A 22,543-nucleotide genomic window follows, 5' to 3' on the forward strand; every position below is an offset into this window, starting at 1 on the left:
TTGCATCGGTGACCTTTACTGATGTCAACAAGAAACATGCTGGATGGCATGACCTTGGCAAACTTCCCATTTTGGATATAAACTGAAAGCATCCAGAAGTTGGCCAAACACAGCTATGGTCATCCTCCATTTATAAAACATTTGTTGTCATGTATACAGGCAGTTTGCTAGGACACCATGTGTCTCTCATCACCTCCCTAAACTCTGGGGGACTTGGAGGGCTTTAATCAGAAATGTTATGTACTAGCAGCTTGGCACACTTCTAGAGAGGCATTACTAGAGTCTATATACGCACTACTAAAATTATACCTAAAATTTTTAAAAAACTGGACGCTTGAGTTCAGTGGGACCGATCTCCTTATGGTACCACTCTTCCCTCCGCCTACACCAACTAATCATTGTTTGACCTTCCTGACATCCACCAGTACCTTGCACTCTTCATTGATATGTGTAATCATCATTTTCATCTCTCTGAAACCCTCAGAACTGATCCCTCCCTTCTCTTCCCAAAGCAGGACTTCACACAAAAGTGGGAGTAATGATTTTTTTTTTTTTTTGGGGGGGGGGGGGGGGAGTAAAATACCTGATTTTGACACCCCCCCCCCCCCCCCCCGCTAGTCTCTTGGAACATGTCACAGGTCCCAGGAGAATATGGGACCATTCACAAGGCGCTCAGTGGGCAGTCGGCTGTGGAGCCACAAGGAGTCACAGCTGGCTGCCCACAGTTTGGGTCCAGGGGCTGGCATCCTAAGACTGCCAAAGAGCCAGGTCAGGTGAGGACATCACTGGATCCTGGGACAGGTGTGTGTTTTTCAGTCAGTCAGTAAGTAGATATAGTATTTGTAGCTGCTGACTTTTTTTGTTTATAGGGTAATGCTCTTCTTTAATGTTATTATATTTCAGTATTGCTCACTTTTGTTATCTTTAAGTTACATGCTAGGCTTGGTGCTCCTGTCCTTTTGTATGTACCTTTTGTATGTACCTCATGAAGACTGACTGGAAATTTCCCAGGACGTTGCCAAGGGAGACCCAGCTGTTATTGTTCCCCTTCACAATAACAGGAGGGAGCTCTTTCTTTGATTCAAACCCCCTCACATGCTCTCTCTCTCTCCCCTGATATAGTAGCTCAAAGCTTGAGCGCGCACTCCTGTGATGGTGAAAGTATACAGTAATAGCTGTCAATCACGCCCCCTTTATTACGTTAATGATTTTTTGAAAATATATTTTGATAATGGTTTTCAACAATTTGTGCAATTTGCAGCTATTTTTACAGAAACCCCAAAACATTCTAGGTTGCACAACTCCCTGGTCCAAGTTGTGCAACTGCATATATTGATTAATAGAACATGTCAGAAACAGTTTACATATTGACCTCCCAAACAGAATGTTGCATGTTACATCACATACACAGAGAAAACATTGTGTACATTAAGATAAATTATGAATAACATCTGTATTAAACATTTCCTACAGTATTGGCTATAAATGTATTTTATTGTATGCTTTATAGACTCAGGAAAATAATCAGGCAGACTTACAGGAATGTAATCAAATGTAGAGCTTTTAAAAAAAAAAGAAAAAAAAGAAAAAAGAAGTATAGCATATTTTCAGTGAATACACAGTTTACTTTTGGGTTAACGCTGCAGAAATAAGTCAATTGTAATGCCGCGTACACACGATCAAACAATCCGGTGGAAAAGTCCGGTGGACTTTTTTTTACCCAAAAGTCCAGCAGACTAAAGCCTCATACACACGATAGGACTTTGTACAAACTTTCCCTTGGATTTTTGTACAAAGGGCGTCGGCCCTGAACTTGTATTGCATACACACAGCAGGACTTTTTCAGCCAACTTTCACAAAATCACGTGGTTTTTCTGCTCTTTACCGCCACCTTTGGTCAACTTCTGTATTGTCGTCTGATCTTTTGCATTGGTTCTGAGCATGCCTGTTTGTACTTTGTACAAAAGTCCTATGGTTTTCTGTACACACGATCAGACTTTGCTCCATCGGACTTTTGTTGCCAGAAAGTTTGTCCGTTCGCACAGCCAACAAAAGTCCGATGAAAACCAAAAAAGTTTGTCCGATGGAGCGTACACACAGTCGGACGTTGCTCCAAAACAGCTAATTTGCATGTTTGTTGTCAAAAAGTCTGATCGTGTGTATGGGCCTTAAGAAAGTAGTTTTGCACCAAAATATGTCTGCCGGACTGCGTACGGCCGTGTGTGCGCTAGTCTGCCGTACTTTTGAAATGAACAGACTTTTCCCGCACGGAGAAAAGTCTGCTCATTTTGAGTGTGGCTCCAGGTAGCCTGGACCAGCGAAGGAGGAGTCACTGGCCCCGTCACCTGGTATGGAGTTAAAGGGGAAGCTCTACGCTGAAAAACCGGCGTGGGGGTCCCCCCAGGTCCATATCAGAACCTTATCCGAGCACGCAACCCAGCCGGTCAGGAAAGGGGGTGGGGACGAGCGAGCGCCCCCCCCCCCCCCGAGCAGTAGCAGGCCGCATGCCCTCAACATGGGGGGGTTCTCTGGGGAAGGGGGGCCACGTGGCCCCCCACCCCAGAGCACCTTGTCCCCATGTTGATGAGGACAAGGGCCTCTTCCCGACAACCCTGGCCATTGGTTGTCGGGTTCTGCGGGCAAGGGGCTTATCGGAATCCGGGAGCCCCCTTTAATAAGAGGGCCCCTGGATACCGCTACCCACTCACCTGTGAAAAAAAAAAAAAAACAATACACAAGGGTTAAAATAGTTTATTGCACAGCTCCGGGGGGTCTTCTCGCCGGACTCCTCCGCTATGTTCTGCTCTTTTACTAGCAGAGGAGCCTGGCTTTCTTCTTCGTCGCCGCTGCCCTCTTCTTCCGACTTTGGGGGTCTTGTCCCCCTCTTCGGTTCTTCTTGCCGGGCCTCCGCGCCTTCTTCTAGCTCTTTTACAAGCGGTGGCCCAGTCTTCTGGCCTTCTGTTCTCTTCTTCTCTTCTTGAGCTCTTGCCTCGTCACTGTCTCTAGCCACAATGACAGGGACGCAGTGTGCGGCGACTTATATAGGGACATCGCCGGATGATGTCCCCGCCCATTATGATGTCACAGTCCCAGCATCCTCTGGGACTGTGACATCATAATAGGTGGGGACATCATCCGGCGATGCCCCTATATAAGTCACTGCATGCCACGTGCCTGTCATTGTGGCCAGAGACAGCGACGAGGCAACAGCTCAAGAAGAGAACAGAAGGCCACAAGACCGGGCCACCGCTTGTAAAAGGAGCTAGAAGAAGGCGCGGAGGCCCGGCAAGAAGAACCGAAGAGGGGGACAAGACCCCCGAAGTCGGAAGAAGAGGGCGGCGGCGACGAAGAAGAAAGCCAGGCTCCTCTGCTAGTAAAATGAACGGACTTTCCTCCATGTGTGGGCAAGTCCGTTCATTTCAAAGTACGGCGGATAATCCGCCGGACTTAGTCCGCCGGAACAGTCACATGTGTGGGCAGGTCCGCTCATTCAGAAAGTCCGGCGGACTTTACGGCGGTTTGTCCACCAGACTAAGTCCGCCGGATAGTCTGATCGTGTGTACACGGCATAAGTGTGAATTACACGTGTTTTCTGTATTCCCTAGCATATTTTTTTTTTTAACCACTTGTTAACCCCCCACAGTAAATATATGTATGCCACATGCCTGCTCCTGGTTTAGGCATGTGCAGCATGCCCTCCCACAACCACTGTGCATGCCGGACACAGCGGACTGCAGATCCCAGTATGCAATCACATGATCACAATGTCAACAAAGCTGTTATGAATGAATGCAGTCATAATAGCTGTGCTGCCTATGCTGTGATTGGCCCACAGCTATCACATTGTACCTGGGCCAATCACAGCACCCCATACCATGTGATTAGCTGTAGCCCAGTTAAAGTAGCGCAGTGCTAAATGCCACAAAATGCCCGGTCATGAATGGAGTAAAACCTTCCGGAGCTCACGTGGTTAAATCTGAATAAGATTTGATGTATTAAACCATTTTTCCATGTTTACATGAAGCTTGGCATCAATCAACTGGAAGGTGCACGATATGAAGTGGACTTTCTGCAGTGAATAGAGCTGGAATGAAAGGAAGTACTGCAGTGTATGCTGCATATTTATTAATTTTACCAATGCTGGTCAATGCATTTAATTTTCTTTTTAAAAATGGAGTAGACCTCCAAAATAAGGGATTTGTTTATCAGCCACCAGAGGTAAGGAAGAAGGTCTACTAGAATGACTCTGCCTAACTGCATAACAGCTTGTTAGATAAGATAGGTGTGGTCTCCCCCACTCAACAGAAGTGGATTGTTTATTCTACTTCCAACAAAGGAATATGTTGGAAAATTTTCCATTGATAAGCAGTTGCAGCAAAACAGCACCCACTGCTGTCAGATTACAATGTTCTCAAGGTAGGGGATAGGGGATTCCTTCAGCACTGCAAGGTAGGACATAAATCCTGAGTGAATAATGAGCAACTATGACTGCCCTAATGCACAAATATAATTATGATCTATTCCATAGAAATAAGGCTTTTTTAAAGCATAAACACACAAATAGGATTTTTTTTAATCAAGCTGCTATTTTTTGCACCCAGATTAAAATATATAAGATTATAATGTAGCGGCGACTCCTGGAGAGCACACGCTATGCGTTTTTTCAAAAATTAAAGTTGCCTAAACTGCAGTTTGGTTTGAGTGTAATTATCCAAATTGGGCCTCAGCGTCAGTCTGTCTGGACTGTGAGATGTTCAGCCTGGCCACAAGGGGCACTGTCTTCTGGCAGGCATGGAACTGTGGTCTGGTCAGGCGCTTAAGTTACTCACTCTCTGAGCTGCCCAGTGGGAGTGGCGCTCTTGCTGTGCTTCTGGGAGAGGGTATATAGGATGCGGATGTCACGTGGTTTGGGGTTCCAGTCCAGTATGATGTGCTGATTACATGGTGCTGATCCTCCTGACCAGCCCCCAGGAAGGCTATGGCCTGGGGTGCGGATCCACCCGACTTTAATGTCTTGGAGCTGGCTAGCCCAAGGCAAGGAAACTAAAGGAGGATTCTGAGGTGGTTGGGTGCCGTCTCCGGTTCGGGAGAGACCCAGTGTACTTCGAGCATTCCAGGGGAGGACTCTTTAGAAGAACACCACATACGGATGGGTTTTCTTAACAAGAGCCTGGAAGGGCTGAAGTAACCGGGAGAATCCGGTCTTGTGGATATCGCTAAGCGGGCTGAAAGGTCCAGGTATCCTACAAGTGTTTCAAGTTTAGTTTCCCTACATGTTCTGCAACAATGTCTGTGGCAAAGACTTGTTCCTGAGTAAGCACCAAGTTGGCTGCTAGGCCTTGTGAGAGAGGACTGTCCAACTTGAGTGATCCTCCAGCTGCGAATGGTTATTTTCTGGATGCACTCAAAGTAAGCAAGTTCTTTAATGTGTTTTTGGACGTTACAACTAAGAGTACCTGAACTTCCTTTTCCAACCCTCTGATCCCAAGTTGAAAGACTGTTCAAATTGTTTGAGTTTTGCAGATAAAATCCATTCAATTGGATCTATTGTCAGTCTCAAGTTACTGGGCCATCTACCACGGGACATCCCCTAGACATGCAACAAGGAGAACGGAGGGTGACTGTAAGCCCAAAAAATAACCAGCAGCTCCTCCGGGGGTTAGTGCTACAATAATATCCCTCTAAAAGGGCCTCAATAGCTGAATACATTTTTTCATGAACGGTTTCTATCTGAACTGATATTTGTGAAAGCGGATAGCATGATTTATGGGGAAATATGGTTTGTTACTGATATTTTAACACCTATGCCGACTGTGGAATGTTCCTTATGATTTCACAGCCTTCTAAACATTTTTTTTTACTTATTTATTTTCTACTTAATTGTGACACACTAGTTTATATCCATGCTTCATCTGCTCTAAACCCTCTATGAAAAAAAAAAAAAAAAAAAAAACACAACAAACCTATTTAGATGCCGAATTATAACAGAACTGCAGAGCTACTTAATTAAGATAAGAGTACCTCTTCCATGGCAAGAGGAAATGTTCTGGTGTTATCCACAGCAACAAATCAAATGCTTTAATTTGCTAATCTACACCTCAGAGATTAGCACTACAATCTGATTGGTTGCTAAAAGGCAACTCACCTTTAATTTTTTAAGTATAATACTCAAGGCCTTTTAAACCTGAAAAACACCAAATTTATTATACGCAAGAACAGTGCTCCAGTAAAACAATTCAAGGGGCGGCACACGTCTAGCCCATTTAGAATATCCGTTAGGTTTGTTGGGACAGCGGCTGCACCTATCTGCATCCAGTACCCTCTGATCTTTCTGCTTTCTCTATGTATTCTAACCGTAGACTCTTCCTAATGAAGGTCTGGCCAACTGCCTGGAAGTTTCTCCTGGTGTCAGTTGATATATGTCTGGAAAGAAGTGACAGATGTATAACAGACAATGATGTCACCCACCACACTGGATGATAAGCTCCATGCATGTGTCAATTTCATATCTGAAGAATTTATGATCTAATGTATGTATATTTATGTTCATCTTTCTTCAAGTTCAACCATCATCTATTCACCGGGTTTTAAAGTAGAACTATAGGCAAAATCTTTTTTTTTTCCATTTTGGATAGACCACGGGAGGGTTATAACCCCTGACAATTTTTTTTGTTGCCATCTGTGTCCCATTTGAAATTTCTCTTCACTTCCTGTCCTATGTACAAACAGGAAGTGAGAGGAAATCCTTGCAAAGTTAAACACCTAGGGACCCCCAGATCACCAGAACTAGTGCCCCTATTGGAAGATTTCCACTCTAGTACTATTCTGGGATGACCCAAAATTTGTAATTTTCTTTACATTCACTGATAATTGTAAACAGGAGAAATAGAGGGTGATTCTCCTTAACGGGAGCACAGACAACAATAAAAACTGTCAGGGATTCTAATCCCTCTCCACTCTATCCAAAAAAAAAAATAATGTTTTGCCTTTAGTTATATCTTAAATCCCACCTAAGGACAGATGTGACAATAAAATGGCAGTTGATATTTTAGAATATTCAAAAAAGAAAAAATTAGTTGTGTAGATCACTCAGTACTTAAACAGCAAACGTAGACTCACACCTTGTTGCCTCTATATAGTCTCATTCCAGCTTATGTAAGGATTTTAACAGATTTCACCTTGCAAATTTTTGCCTCTCATTTCAAATGCGCTTTCTGCCCTCTCATGCCAGTGCTTTATGCAAACAGTAATGGCCACACCCCTCATTACAAGTGTTCTCACACAGATAGAGAGGGGGCGTGTCTGACCAGGTATACTAGATTACAGACTGCACTTAAGGCCTCATGTAGACTGCTCCTGGTAAATGGACATTTAGGAGCAGTTGGGCATTTTTTTTCAGCTACCCCTGACTCTCCTCTATGTTATCTTATCAGTACATGTACACTGGGCCGTTTATAGTCGTTTCTAGGCAGTTGAATTTAGAAGCTTTTTTTCGTAACGCAAAAAAAAAATGGGTTCAGACGGATGTTCAGAGGCATTTGAAATGCCAAATGCTTGTAACAGCTTGTAAACACTGCTAAACGTGGTAACTTGCGTTTAGCAGCGTTTTGTTTACAGACGTTTTTCAATTTTAACAAAAAGCTTAAACTTTTAAACTGCATTTTTAAGAAGAATCATTTTAAAACCAGTTTATAAATTGGGAAAAGTTTGGGTTAGACAATGCTCAAGCACCAGCCCTATCGAAAATAACACCATTTCAAGCCATGTTTCCCATTGCAACCACATTTGGGCTGTCATTTTCAAACACGGTGAAAAGAAAGTGATCAGTAATCTGCTCTAGGAAACAGCTTTCCCTTTCCCTTCCAGCAGCCTTACAGAATAGCCCTGCATGTTTGTTTTACATCCACAGAGACATTTGTCTCTATTCACAGAATACTTTATTACCAATTTATGTTAATACAATTAAAAACGATTATAAAATAATTGTGAGGCTGGTTGTGTTGGCTACTAAGTAATGAATGCTGCATTTGTGGTAGTTAAGAGAGGGGATCCGGAGTGTCATACAGCTGGTAGAGACATTCCTATATCATCATGTATTGCTCAGCCAGATACAGCACATATAATAAAAATGTTTCAATAAATAAGCAATTGATTGGTATTTCTATAAGATTGCACCCGTTGCACACATTAATCTACCAAATATCCTCAACAAATTGAAATGTGAATACAACCTGAGCAATAAAATTTGATGATGCAAAGCACTCAGGCTTTCACAATTTCCTTTTAAAATATTTTATTATTACAAGGAAACTACTTGAAAAAACACAATCTAATAATGGCTACATGCTGACTACCACCAAAAATATGCATCTGCTTTTCCAATTTAAATCCTTTAAAAGGTATACAGCACTTTACCATATCTATCTAAATATACATTTTGGCAGTTATGCTTTTAGGTAAAACATTACAATTTCCACTTTTCTAATACTGCAAAAAAAAAAAAAAAAAACACAACAATACCTCAAAAAGTCAAAACAAAATGTAAAATAAAGGCTAGTCTCAAATAAAGCTGTAATGCACTTTAAACACATTCATAACTATTTTTGGCTGCAAAAAAACAAAACAAACAAATGGTTGCGACATAAGACAATTACAAATACAATATACAACATACATCAAACAAAGCTACAAGATAAAAATAAAAAATAAAAAAAGACTAAAAATGTACAGAAGACAATAGTAGGATAGCTATCACTGCCTAAACATACTATGGATTATTTACCTGAGTGTCTTTCATAAGCCATGGTGACAAGTAGTCCACCTAGACCAGTGAGGGACCTGTGCTTAGCTGATACAAGCCACTTGTTTGATAACATACATAATTACTGGCAGCTATTAATAAGGAGTCACAGGCACATGTTCACACCCCTCTCCAGGGATTTCATGTTTAATCCTGCTTGAAATGCAAGACCATTTTTGGTTATCTTTTAGGAGAAGAATGGGGGCCAAGAAAAAAAACAAAAAACTGTACACATAAAATGCCCACACAACTACTCCAATTTCTAAATTAGCTCCTAAGCAAATGTGGTTGCCCAGAAGCCTGTCCCTAATGAAATTAAATACCCACAAACACAAAAGATATACTCTGTAGGAGATGAGTGGAAAGTATAAGTCAGGAGTCATGAACATAGCATGCATCTCTTCATATAGATTACAATGCCAGGGTAGCTATAGTACACAGTTTTTGTTTATGGTGGATGTGGTAGAGAAGGGTAAAAGCCCAGTCATGTTTTTTTTTCTGTCGGGATCTCAAGGAGAACAAAACTAAGGGCTCGTTCTCACATGCAGAAACTGCAGCACAGTTGTGTGACCTGAAAGTCATTTTTTTTCGATAACTGAGATGCTAATAACAGAACTTACATGCAATTCTTGTTTAATTTTTTTAAAATTTTACAGTTTCTTTTTGAGCGGTCTTCTCAAACCTCCTATGTTCTGTCAGACTCCCATTATGTTAGAGCCCCCTGTGCCTGCTGCCAACTATGGAGTCCTGCAGGAGTCTCTTCTGCACATTTGCTCTTGCTTGGAACTACAATGCTATGTGCAGCCCTTCAGCATGCAGCAGGAGAGAGGCAAGCCTCTTCTCCAATACAGTGGCGATTGGAAGCGGCTCATGAACTAGTAGGATTAAATCCTAAAACAATCTCTTGCGTCATGTTACATTTGTATTTAGGGTTTAACATGGCGAAAATAGGACCACACCCCCAAACTACCTGAATTGCAAGTCCCATCTGCCACTTCAACAGATGGACTTGTAGTTCTCAATGGAACACATGATCATGGGTAATCACTGATCATGTTTTGCAGGCTCCTATGCCAAAAAAATAAATGCACATTTTTTTCCTGCAAATTAATGTGCATTCATTATTTACTTAACCGGTTCCCGACCAGCGCACGCCGATGTACGTCGGCAGAATGGCACGGGCAGGCAAATGGGCATAACTGTACGCCCCTTTAAATTTGCCGCCTTGCCATCACGAGCGCGCCAGCAGCGTGCTCACGTGCTGGTCGGGACCCCCGTGGGTCCCACGGACTCGATCGCCACGGGCATACCCACGATCGTCTCACGGGGCGGCTGAACGGAGAGATGCCGTTGTAAACAGCATCTCCCGTTCTGCCTAGCAACTAGTGACGCTGATCTCTGCTCCATGTGATTGGAGCAGAGATCAGTGTTCACCAAATTAAAGCCCAGCCCCCAACAGTTAGTAACACACCCCTAGAAACACTTAACCCCTACACTGCCACCCACTGGTTAACCCCTTCACTACCAGTGTCATTTACACAGGAATCACTGCATTTATATAGCAGTGATTGCTTTATAAATGACAATGGTTCCAAAAATGTGTCAAAAATGTCCGATGTGTCTGCCATAATGTCGCAGTCACAATAAAAATTGCTGATTGCCGCCATTACTATTAAAAAAATAATAATAAAAATGCCATAAAACTATCCCCTATTTTGTAAACGCTATAACTTTTGCGCAAACCAATCAATAATCGCTTACTGCGATTTTTTTTACCAAAAATATGTAGTAGAATACGTATTGGCCTAATCTGAGGGGAATTTTTTTTTATATATATAATTTTGGGGGATATTTATTATAACAAAAAGTAAAAAATTAGTTTTTTTCAAAATTATCGCTCTATTTTTGTTTATAGCGCAAAAGATAAAAACCGCAGGGGTGATCAAATACCAGCAAAAGAAAGCTCTATTTGTGGGGGGGAAAAAAAAGGACATCAATTTTGTTTGGGAGCCACGTCGCATGACCATGCAATTGTCAGTTAAAGCAATGCAGTGCCGAATCGCAAAAAGTGGTCTGGTCTTTGGCCAGCAAAATGGTCCAGGGCTGAAGTGGTTAACTATATCACTTAGTCTTTAATGCATGCGACAGAATGCTTTAGAATGCATCACTTTGCTTCATTATAGCAGTAGAAGAAACTATGATGAGTCCCCTAGATAGGCAATGTTCACTAGTCAGAGCCTGATGGTTTCATGTACACTGGACATTAAAATAACGTGAATGGCAGTAGCTTTGCAGTGAGTCTTTCAACGTTTAATGTTTTTGCAATAGCGGTTATTAGCGTTTTATCCTCCTCAGTGTTTTTTAGCATTTTTTTTTTTTCAATGGATGAAAAAAAACATTAAACTCTGATGAGCCACATTTTTGAGCATTTATCAACATTTATCAGCGTTTGGCATTTTTGTGGTCAGAAAAACAATTCCTGAGATTTTATGGCGTTTAGAAAACAGCCCATAAACTCCATTGCTGATAAACATCCAAAAAGAGGGGAGTTTATGGGCTGTTAAAAAAAAAAAAAACACCCAAACTCCCAAAAAACAGCTGTTTATGAACTTCAGCGTGCATGGAGCCTTAAGCCTAGTACACATGGGCCAAATTATGGGCGACATCGGCAGGTTCAATAGGAACCGGCCAACATTCGGCCTGTGTGAACTGCAGCCAGTCTGGCTTCTGTTGAAGGGGCATAACCGAAAAGGGTCTGCTGACCAGCTCCCAATCAGCGCTTTCAGCCGACTGTGGTACTAACATCGGATAGCAAGTACAGTAGCTCCTTCTAAGCTGTCAGTTATTTTGTTCAGGCCACTGGGTAGAAAGGGAAAAAAAAATAGTAGTGTGTACTGGGCTTTAGTTTGTTCAGTATGTTGTTATGCCTCAGATTCCTTTTATAACCACTTACATACAGATAGAAAACAGAAGTGCATGAACAGATTGACCACAGAGACAAATCTGAAAACCATGGGGGTGAGGGTGTTCGGTCCTTTGCAACATGTTGCATGTTACACCCCAACTACGGGTATAAAAGGTAACATGTTGCTAAAGATGAACTTATGCTTTAACTATTTGCTGGCAGTCACCTCCTTAGACAAGACCTACACAGTAAGTTTTACAAGTAGCATGTAGTAGAAATAAATTTTGCATGATTGCACAACGTCCCAATCATGTGCAATTGATTGTTACAAGTTATCACGTTTCTTGTGCAGCTTACGCTACAGGGAGCTACTAGAATCCCAAGGGAGTCTGGAAGTTTTCATCTCACTAGTTTAGATCAAATAATGAAATATCTATTAGTGGTAGATGCGCCCTGTAATTGGGGAATTTTTCTACCCCGTTTTTCATTAAATGTGGTATTGAGGAGCAAAGCATCTTGTGACCTTGCCCTTTGTTTTGGCTGCCGCAATCTATAGGTGCTGACGCATGCTCATAGTTAGCTGTTTTGAGTGTGATCACCTATCCAGATGGTTCTGTTACAATAGCCATTACATTATAATATATAGGATACAATATTAATAAGGGTACAATGTAAAAATTAATTACACGACAGTTTCAATTACAAGATTTCTTCCAATTCTGCATATCTGTTCTGAATTCATTTGTTACTATCATAGCTCAGTTAACATTCCATTGAAGTAGAGAAATGTAAAGCTTATCAAACAAAACATGTATATGTTTGATAATATTTGTACTGGTGAACATTTTCTTAAACCTTTTGTGGAAATTAACCTATGCCCCCCAAAATAAGTGTACTAAGCAAAGTATTGCACAGACTTTTCTACTTCTGAATTAAACCATCCAGATATTTACTGCTTTTTATATATTTGTAAGACAAATAGAAGAAACATACTCACCATTAAGGATGGGCGAACGGTTTGGCCCGAGCATGAGTTAGGGCCAAACATCGGCTGTTCAGAAGTTCTCGGAACAACCAAATTATAGGGTCGTTCGTTCATTTGTTCGGCCCAGACAACCCCAAAATGCACTGCACCGCCACACAGTGCATTGAAAGCCCTGATTGGCTGAAGCAATGAAAGCTTTGCTCAATCAGGCACTGAGTACTGTCGGAGCCATGATTGGATGCTGCCATGATGACTGTATCCAATCATGGCTCATTGCTCTTAATCCTGCCCCACACTATAAAAGTATTCTTTCTATAGTGGCCATTTGTAGTGTGATAGTGGTATGTAGAGCGATAGAACAGGGCTCTGTTCAGTGCTATTAGCCAGTTAGTGTGCTATAGTGTGCTATTTAGATTCTATTGTTAGTAGAATATCAGTTTAGTGTGCAGCCAGGGAGAGTTCAGTGTGAGTGTAGTGCAACCATTCATCTTTACATTAGTGTGAATGTAGGGATAGATCAGTCAGTGTGAGTGTAGTGACTGTTTTTTCTGTGCATTACTGCAAGTTCAACGCCATATAGTTCTATGCGTTACTGCAAGTTTAACCCCATAGTTCTGTGCATTACTGCAAGTTTAACGCCATATAGTTCTGTGCGATAGTCTGCACGTTTGACACAGTATATTATAGTGTATACGTGGAGTGCGTCTGTCGTGAATACTCATAATGAAAAGTGCACCAAACACCACTTTCCATTGATTAAAGTGCATCCACGTACACATTTACACATCTTTATTACATTTGGTTAATAAGCACCCCCCACTCCCCCCCCCCCCCCCCCATCATATCTGGGAGGACAGCAAGGAGAGGCAGAGGTTCCCATGGCTCTGTAAGGGAGCCAGCAGCGTATGTGTCTACAGGTAAAAGGTGAATATGGTCAGTCCTCAGGCCGGACATCATTTCCTCTGTTTAGTGATGTTGCCTGTGCTATCCAGCCACAGCATGCAGAGGAGGTGGTGGACTAACTTACTAAACTGTCCTAATCCTCCATTACCCAAGCAGAGACTGCAGCCGCCAGAGTGGAAAAAACTGCCTCCTTGTCCACAGCTATTCCTGCCATAGCCCCAGCATCAGGCATGAAGTCGTCAGCAGAGTTATTTGAACACAATGTAAGTCACTTGCCCCTTGACTATTCACAGCCATTACTGAATTCAGAGGTTGCTTCTGACTCTGAGGTTGAGGAAGGCAGAAACATGAGCCTACAGAGAGGGGAGAGCACTGATACACAAATTGGCAGTCATGTTCCCCCAGCCACAGCGTATTGCCAAGTTGTCGGGGATGATGATGATGTCAGCCACTCATGCTTGGGTGGCAGGTAGAGCAGAGGAGAAAAATGAGGGTAAGGCACAACTTCAATGAGGCAGCCATCCTATTCCATCATATTGTGGAGCTGTTATCTCCCAGCCCACTTCCTAAAGCTCAGCTGTCTGGGCCCTTTTTTAGTACATGTGCAGCTAATCGCACCGTTGCCATTTCCAAACTTTGTCTCAAGCGCATCAAGCATGGCAAAAACGCCAACCATTTGGGTACCACATGCTTGACAAGGCATTTAACCTCCCACCACTCAGCCCATTGGCAAAAGCACCTAAAAGCCACACAAAAGGGGTACAAATCTGTTCCTCCTCACTCACCTTAGTCTGTCCCTTCTATACCTCATGACCTCTCAGCAGCCTCCACTGACAGGGCATTGACTGGCAGGGTGCCTTAGATCCTTGCAGAACATCTGCCAGCAGCACACCACCAGCTGTAGACTATAGCCAGCAAATTTCTCTGCCCTGTCTGCTGCAGCGGAAAAAAAAAAAAAAAAAATACAGCCCCTGCCACTCACATGCCCTGCGTCTGAATTCAAGCTCGTCAAAGCTGCTGGCTCTACAACGTCTGTCTTTCTGCCTGGTAGATTCTGCACCATTCTCAATTTGCAGAATGTGCTGTACCACAATGGCAGGTTTCCAGACGTTATTTCTTTTTACGCAAGGCCATTCCATCCCTCTACCCTCACATGGAAAGCAATGTTGTGGCATCGTTGGGCAAGGCAGTCACCCGCAAAGTCCACATTAACTGTTGATACGTGGTCCAGCATGCATGGCCAGGGACAATATATTTTTATTCACAGTACACTGGTTAACTCTGCTTGCAACTTGGAAAAATGCAGGCCAGGGCTCAATGCTGCAGCTTGTTGTGTCCCCACATCTCCATACAGCTGGTGATGCCAGATTTGCCAGCTCTAACCTCTCCTCCATGTCCTCCTCTGCTGAATTGTCCTATGAACCTCAAGAACTCCCTAAGCATTTAAAGGGCTATTCAATGAGTCAAGCTAAAAAGGTGCCATGCAGTGCTTCAGCTGGTGTGTCCAGGGGACAGGAACCACACTAGAGCAGAGATTCTTGCAGCTCTGCAGGGACAGGCCCAGAGGTGGTTCACACCACACCAGCTGGAGCCAGGAATGGTGGTGTGCGTTAATGGCACAAACCTCCTTTCCGACCTTAGACAGGGAAAGTTGTCACATGTCATGCCTGGCACATGTCCTCAATTTGGTGGTACAGCATCTCCTAAATAGGTACCCAGGGTTGGAAGATCTATTAAAGCAGGCCAGAAGAGTGTGTAGCCATTTTAGGCAGTCATACACAGCCAGTGCTCGGTTGGCCGAAATTCAACGGGTATTCCACCTGCCCATAAACTGCCTGTTTCCTGACATGCCCACCAGGTGGAACTTGACTTTGCTGCATGTGCAACCGCTGCAGCATTGCCAGACAGCCATCAACGAGTACCTGTGGGAGTATGGCACAATGACAGGCTCAGGCCGACTCTGCTTTTTTTTCTCCACGCCTAAGCTGCTAATAAAGGATGCATGCACTGTACTGTCACCATTTGAGGAGGCCACAGGTATGGTAAGCCATGATAATGCATGCATCAGTGACAATCCCTGTTGGGTTCCTGCTGGAGCAGACTCTGCGTGGGTTATGGACAGGGCCCTCGAGGCAGAGCAGTGGGACGAAGAGGAGGACTTCTTTCCTCTCAAGGCCCACTTTATGCAGACACCATTGTTCCTATGCCACAGAACACACAAGAGGAGAGAGAGGAGGCAGATTCTGGCAGTCTGAGCCACTGAAGCAGAGGAAGACATATGTCAAACAGTAAGAGATGGTTTCCCATCCGTAGAACCCTTGGGAGTAGCACGCAGCTGGGAAGAAGACATTCGAGATACTATAATTCTCAGTGACCCCGGGGAGTCTGCTTCTCATGCCTCTGTAAATTTCAGGTGCATGGGCTACCTCATGCTTCAAAGCCTGCAAAAGGACCCAAAAATGTGTGTCAAAGGAAAAGGATCACTATTGGTTGGCAACCCTCCTTGACCACCGTTATAAGTGGAAAGTCTCCGAACTCATCCCATCCCCAAAGAGTGCAGAAGATTAAATCTCTTGAGGACACCTTAAAGAGAAGTTTATCGAATGTTCTCCCACCCCCCCCCCCCCCCGGACTATGGTAGGTTACAGTGTTGTGGAAAACTTAGTTTTGAGGCTTCTGTTGGTCAAGAAAGGAGCAGAGAAGGCGGCTGCCTAAGTGATGCATTTCTGCACTGGCCAGAACTTGCCCAGTATGCTATTGAGCTGCTGGGCTGCCCTGCATCCAGCGTGCTTTCTGAATGGGCATTCAGTGCTGCTGGAGGTTTTGTTACTGATCATAGAACACGTCTGTCCACAGACTCCGTGGACCGTCTGACTTATTAAAATTAATCAGTCCTGGATTACCAGCAGGTACAAAGCCCCTGATGACGATGTCGCAGATTAAGTGTTTTTTGGGATGTGGAATCTCTGCAGGACTTCTAGGCTGTCTAGTGTTGTGGGTGTTGATTTAATCCGGAAGAATGTTTTTGGTGTAGGTTTCAGGGGCACACTTAACACCCAAAGACGAGTTTTTCCACACCTGTTTGACAGGTGCACATCATTACAATTTTTGACAGCAAGGCCAATTCTTGCTTTCATCAAGAGTACCTCTATAGGGTTACAGTGTGAAGGCGCCACCGACACCTAAAGAACAATTTTTCCACACCCGTTACAGAAGTAGAAATCCAAAATCTGTGGTAGAGACACCAGAATTTACACAAAAATCTTGTTCCCTGTGCACTACATTGTGGCCTCATCATACAGACTGGCTCCACCGCTGCTTACAAAATAAAGAAAGCTTGCAGGGGAAATGTAATTTTTTGTGTTTTATAAATGCAATTATTGCTGCAGCAGCTTCTATGCACAGTATGGATGTGCCATTTTCAAGTGGACAGGACAAGGCACTATATTGAAAGGAATTTTTCATTTTTATACTTTACCTTTAAGCATCAATAAATCACTGTTCATTTAAAAATGAAGTTTTTTACAAACTTTTTTTTTAATTGATACACGTCTCCCAGGGCAGTACCCGGACCCCCATAACCATTGTATGTCCAATTACTTGCAGGTAACCCTTCAAAATGGGCACTTTTGATATTTCCCTTTCGGGTCACATAGATTTCAATGGGGTTCGTTATTCAGTTCCGAACCTCCTGATGTTCGAAAGTTCTGGTGCAAACCGAACAGGGGGTTGTTTGGCCGTTCCCTACTCACCATCCGATCAAGAGGCCTTGTCAGTTCTGGAGCATAGAACATTGAATTTCACTGTCAGCACAGTGGTCCCAAAAAAAAAAAAAAAAAGGCTTTGGTGATCCAGTACACATTTTAAGATTGATCCTAAGAAATGTTCAAATTTTATTAATGTGGTATAAAGTTAAAGAAATTAGGTGAACTTATCTTCAACTGATTGCATGTAGACAAATTCGCAATGATCAACTGATCACCAGTTTGTGAGTGGGCAGAACCTTCTGTAGTATACAAATACCTTGGAGACTACCAGAAAAAGATGGGCATTTACAACATCCTCTTAAGGGAATGAGCATACAGCAGCTTCTGCCCTCCTAGTGGCAGAGCTGTATTTAGTTATCATGCCTACCTAGGCAATCTTAAATGATGAAGTTCTTTTGTACAAACTAATGCTAGAGTGTGCTGTTGGAAGATGCAAGCTCTTCCACAGCTACTTTAAAAACTTTAAACCAAAAAGAGAAAGAAGACCTAGTTTCACATTTCCTAAATTATAGAGAGCCTTCCGACTCCTCTCTCAATCCCTTGCACCACTTTTACCCCTACAATTTTCTTGCTGTATTTGGTTGCAAATGTCCAGAAGAGAAAAAAGAATAAAAGATCACCGTTTGTAAATGTTGAGGTTACGGATTATAAAAACATGGCTGTGCCAGCGGGGGACACAAGAGTACATTTTGCCATCAATAAATGGTAAAGCCAAAACCTAACATTGTTTCAAAAGAATACCAGCAGGAGACCCATAATCTTGGCTGAACTACAAATGCACAATTAACAACCTATAGTAAAAACATCCCTGGTTTATCTTTGGTGAATCGAAAAGGGACAATGCACTGAGAATGTTTAGCTTCCATGATCACTCTCAATGGCTACATCAACTAATGTCGCCCTTGTACATTCTGTTGTGATGTGTTGATATGTGGTATTTTGGGAGTGAGCGTGTTGTGTTAAAGACAGCTCATCAATTTAAAATGGCCTGCCAATGCATAGCAACCAAAGAAAACATTTCCCTGTAGCACACAACGCATGGCATTGCATGCTACCTCTACTGTGAAACATTCCTCAATGGTCTGAATACCCTTATCAGGACCTGGACAATCAGCATTGGATGTACACCCACAGCCATATTTCTCTTGATTAATCTCTTGTTTTTCTTGTTCAGCCATTTAACCCATGATTTTTTTCAATCTCTATAAGCCTGCTAAAAGCTCAGACAGATAACTGAAGAGAAGCTAAGGTGTACATGAATAATTTCCTTTTTAAACCCTGGCTACATATTTACCGATTTCATTGTTGCTGCTCCTTGTTTTTCTCAAATATCATCCACCTGGAATACATAATCTTATTTCGTGTGGCAGGATGCCCAGAGCTCTAAATGTAATAGGTTTGGTCAGGGACAATAAAAGATTGTTTTTTTTTTTAACACTTATATATCTTTAGAAAGTATGATGATTTTTTTTCCCCCACTGTTAAAGAGGTTCTAAATACCTTATCACCTCAACGCATCTATAAGTGTCTAACGGAACATAAATTGAGGGAAAATCTTCCAGTGAGGACATACAGTATGTTACAGTGACAACTGTTTAAGAGAGGATTTCCATCACATGGAGATATTTTCTCTCACTTTCTGTTGTGTCTACAGGACAAGAAAAATGGGATGTTTGTACTCACCGTAAAATCCTTTTCTCTGAAGTTCATTGACTGACAGAGCTACTTTAATTTTTGACCTTAGGGTTATCACGCCACCCTCAGGAGAGGACTGGGCAGAACATGTAACACATGTAAAAACAGCAAGACTGCACAGCACCGCCCAGGCTATAACCATTCAACCTGCTTCCTGCAGCTCAGTTCGTCAAAAATCAGTACAAACATAAATAGGAGGGGTGGGTGCTGTGTCCATCAATGAACTTCAGAGAAAAGGATTTTACGATGAGTACAAAAATTCAATTTTCTCTTTTGTTCATTGACAGACACAGCTCCTTTAATTCTTGACCTTAGGGATGTCCCCAAGCAGTGTCAAAAAAATGAGGGGTGGAAACAGCAAAACATAACTTCATCCACAACAAAAGGAACACCTCAACAGAGTTGCCGCCATCTTAAATGGCTGCCATCAGGGTCTGCTCACGCTCAATGGCCAGGCTGGGGAGACTACAAGGATCTATATTATCCCTGTCACCCAGCCGACTGTTGATTGTAGATCACAGGATCAAAATTTGTAGAAAAAAAAAAATGAAAAAAATCCCAGGACCAATGGTCCCCTCAGGGAGCCAGGTCCTTCTACACTAGGTGGGAAAAAACTGAGCTGCAGGAAGCAGGGTGAGGGGTTATAGCCAGAGGGACTGCCCCCTGGGGGGTGCTGTGCAGTCCTGCTGTTTTTACATGTGTTACATGTTCTGCCTAGTCCTCTCCTGAAGGTGGTGTGATAACCCTAAGGTCAAGAATTAAAGGAGCTGTGTCCATCAATGAACGAAAGAGAAATAAAGTGTTACTGAACCCAGGACCCTGCATTCACTATATTTGGTCTCTTCTTACAGTACACAGAACTCAGAAATGCAATTGTTTTAGTAAATATAAACTGCTAAATACCTTTTCCCATCAGCAGCATACAGTGAGGGGAAAAAAAGTATTTTACATCCTGCTGATTTTGTACGTTTGCCTACTGACAAAGAAATGATCATTCTATAATTTTAATCGTAGGTTAATTTTAACAGTGAGAGAGAACAACAACAAACAAAATACAGAAAAACACATTTCAAAAAAGTTATAAATTGATTTGCATTTAAATAAGTGAAAGAAGTATTTGACCCCTTCGCAAAAGCATGGGATTTGGTGGCAAAACCCCTGTTGGCAATTACAGAGGTCAGACATTTCTTGTAGTTGGCCACCAGGTTTGCACACATCTCAGGACAGATTTTGTCCCACTCCTTTTTGCAGATCCTCTCCAAGTCATTAAGGTTTTGAGGCCAATGTTTGGCAACTCAAACCTTCAGCTCCCTCCACATATTTTCTATGGGATTAAGGTCTGGAGACTGGCCATGCCACTCCAGGACCTTAATGTGCTTCTTCTTGAGCCACTCTTTTGTTACCTTGGCTGTGTGTTTTGAGTCATTGTCATGCTGGAATACCCATCCCTGGCCCACTTTCAATGCCCTGGGTGAGGGAAGGAGGTTCTCACCCAAGATTTGAGGGTGCATGGCCCTGTCCGTCGCCCTTTTGATGCAGTGAAGTGATCCTGTCCCCTTAGCAGAAAAAAACCCCCAAAAGTATAATGTTTCCACCTCCATGTTTGACAGTGGGGATGGTGTTCTTGGGGGTCATAGATAGCATTCCTCCTCCTCCAAACACGGCGAGTTGAGTTGATGCCAAAGTCTCATCTGACCACAACACTTTTACCCAGCTCTCTTCTGAATTAGAGGTTCATTAGCAAACTTCCGGCCTGTACATGTGCTGTCTTGAGCATAGGGACCTAGTGGGTGCTGCAGGATTTCAGTCCTTCGTGGCGTAGTGTGTTACCAATTGTTTTCTTGGTGACTATGGTGCCAGCTGCCTTGTGATCATTGACAAGATTCTCCCATGTAGTTCTGGGCTGATTTCTCACCATTCTCATTATCATTGAAATTCTACAAGGTGATATCTTGCATGGAGCCCCAGACCGAGGGAGATTGACAGTTATTTTGTGTTTCTTCCATTTGCAAATAATCGCACCAACTGTTGTCACCCCTCCACCAAGCTGCTTGGCAATGGTCTTGTAGCCCATTACAGTCTTGTGTAGGTCTATGATCTTGTCCCTGACATCCTTGGACAGCTCTTTGGTCTTAGCCAAGAGATTGGAATCTGATTGAATGCTTCTGCGGACAGGTGTCTTTTATACAGGTAACAAGCTTAAAATGTTTTAAGCATTAAAAGATAGTTATGGTGTACCCAATCACATGTTTTCATACCTCCAACACCTTCATGCCCTCAGCTCCAATTCAGTGACTATTCCCAGCCTTGAATTGGTATATCTGGTGGATGTGTTCACAGGCCAGGACCCCCAAGAAACTCATCTCCCTGTTGTACAACCACCTTATGTTACTTGCGGCCACTGCTCAGGCTCAGCAATTGAAGTCTCGATGAGAGTCGGATTTGGGAGACATGACAGATGAGGACTGGGAGGAGGTGCCAGCCTCTTGCAAATTATCTCCCAAGTTGTCTGACCACCTCACCCACCTCTACATTGTCCATAGATCCTACTTAACACCAATCTGGCTCTCCACATATAGGCCGGAGTACAGTCTAGCATGTCCCAAGTGCGGAGAACCGGGAGGCACGTTTTTTTTATTTAATATGGTCCTGTCCCTCTCTTCAAGGCTTTTGGTCACAGGTGGTCAAATTTCTCCCCCCTTACTTTGTGTCCCTGCCAATGTCTACTGGGCCTCTTCTCCACATCCAAGGACAAATATATAAATGTCTTCTTGCGAGAATCTTTTTCCTGGCCCGAATTCAAATAGCCAAGACCTGGATCAAAGAGTTGCCTCCAACTATCCAACAGTGGATTAGGGTTGTCAATGTTACCCTCCCCTATAAAAATGTACTATACTTACACAGGGGTTGACCGAATAAATACTACGAAATTTATTCGGGCAAGTGGCTGGAGGACGTTTCCACCTGCACTGTTGATCAGTGACCTTCACTCAACATTTAAAAACTTCCCCCACAGTATATTGTGTCCACTTAGGGCTCACTTGGTCCGGTTAATATGTGCTAGACTGCTTGACACTTCCCATATGTGTGATATATGCTATGCTATATCCAAACCCAGGTAATCCTTGTTATTTTGACCTTTTATGATTTACCATCAGAAAGAATATGTCAATGCCTTCACTTTATGATTAGTGCCTGTTACACTTTGCATTTGTATGTCATTTTTTTCAATATGCTCAATAAATTATTATTTTTTTTTATAAAAAAACACAAGCCCAGATTAGGAGCACTTTTAAGCACCTTTAAGAGAGTGCTCCTAATCTCAATTTACTGGTATAGAAGACACCTGGGAAGACACCAAGAATCTTGCTGATTAATAGGAGATCAAATTTTAGTTCACTCATTAAAATGCAAATCAATTTATAACTTTTTTGAAATTTGTTTTTTCTGTATATTTTTTCTGCATATTCTTGTTATTCTGTCTCTCA

At 42.7% G+C, this 22,543-nt stretch overlaps 1 protein-coding gene across 2 annotated transcripts in view; it reads right to left on the reverse strand.

The window, feature by feature from the left end:
* The window catches only part of FHL1 (four and a half LIM domains 1), a 131,007-nt gene that overhangs the window by 26,708 nt on the left and 81,756 nt on the right, over positions 1-22,543 (reverse strand). The window contains exon 1 of one of the 2 annotated variants that reach the window (XM_077490880.1): positions 8,783-8,929. The exons of the other annotated variant lie outside the window; for it this stretch is intronic. Within the exon in view, the coding sequence (XP_077347006.1) occupies positions 8,783-8,876 (94 nt within the window). The 5' untranslated portion in view covers positions 8,877-8,929. Of the gene's footprint in view, positions 1-8,782; positions 8,930-22,543 lie in introns of those variants that run through there. 2 annotated transcript variants of the gene reach the window in all.

The sequence above is a fragment of the Lithobates pipiens genome, unplaced genomic scaffold, assembly GCF_037356315.1.
Source record: "Lithobates pipiens isolate NorthernLeopardFrog02 unplaced genomic scaffold, aLitPip1_a1.2 Scaffold_1, whole genome shotgun sequence".
Taxonomy (NCBI): Eukaryota; Metazoa; Chordata; class Amphibia; order Anura; family Ranidae; genus Lithobates; species Lithobates pipiens.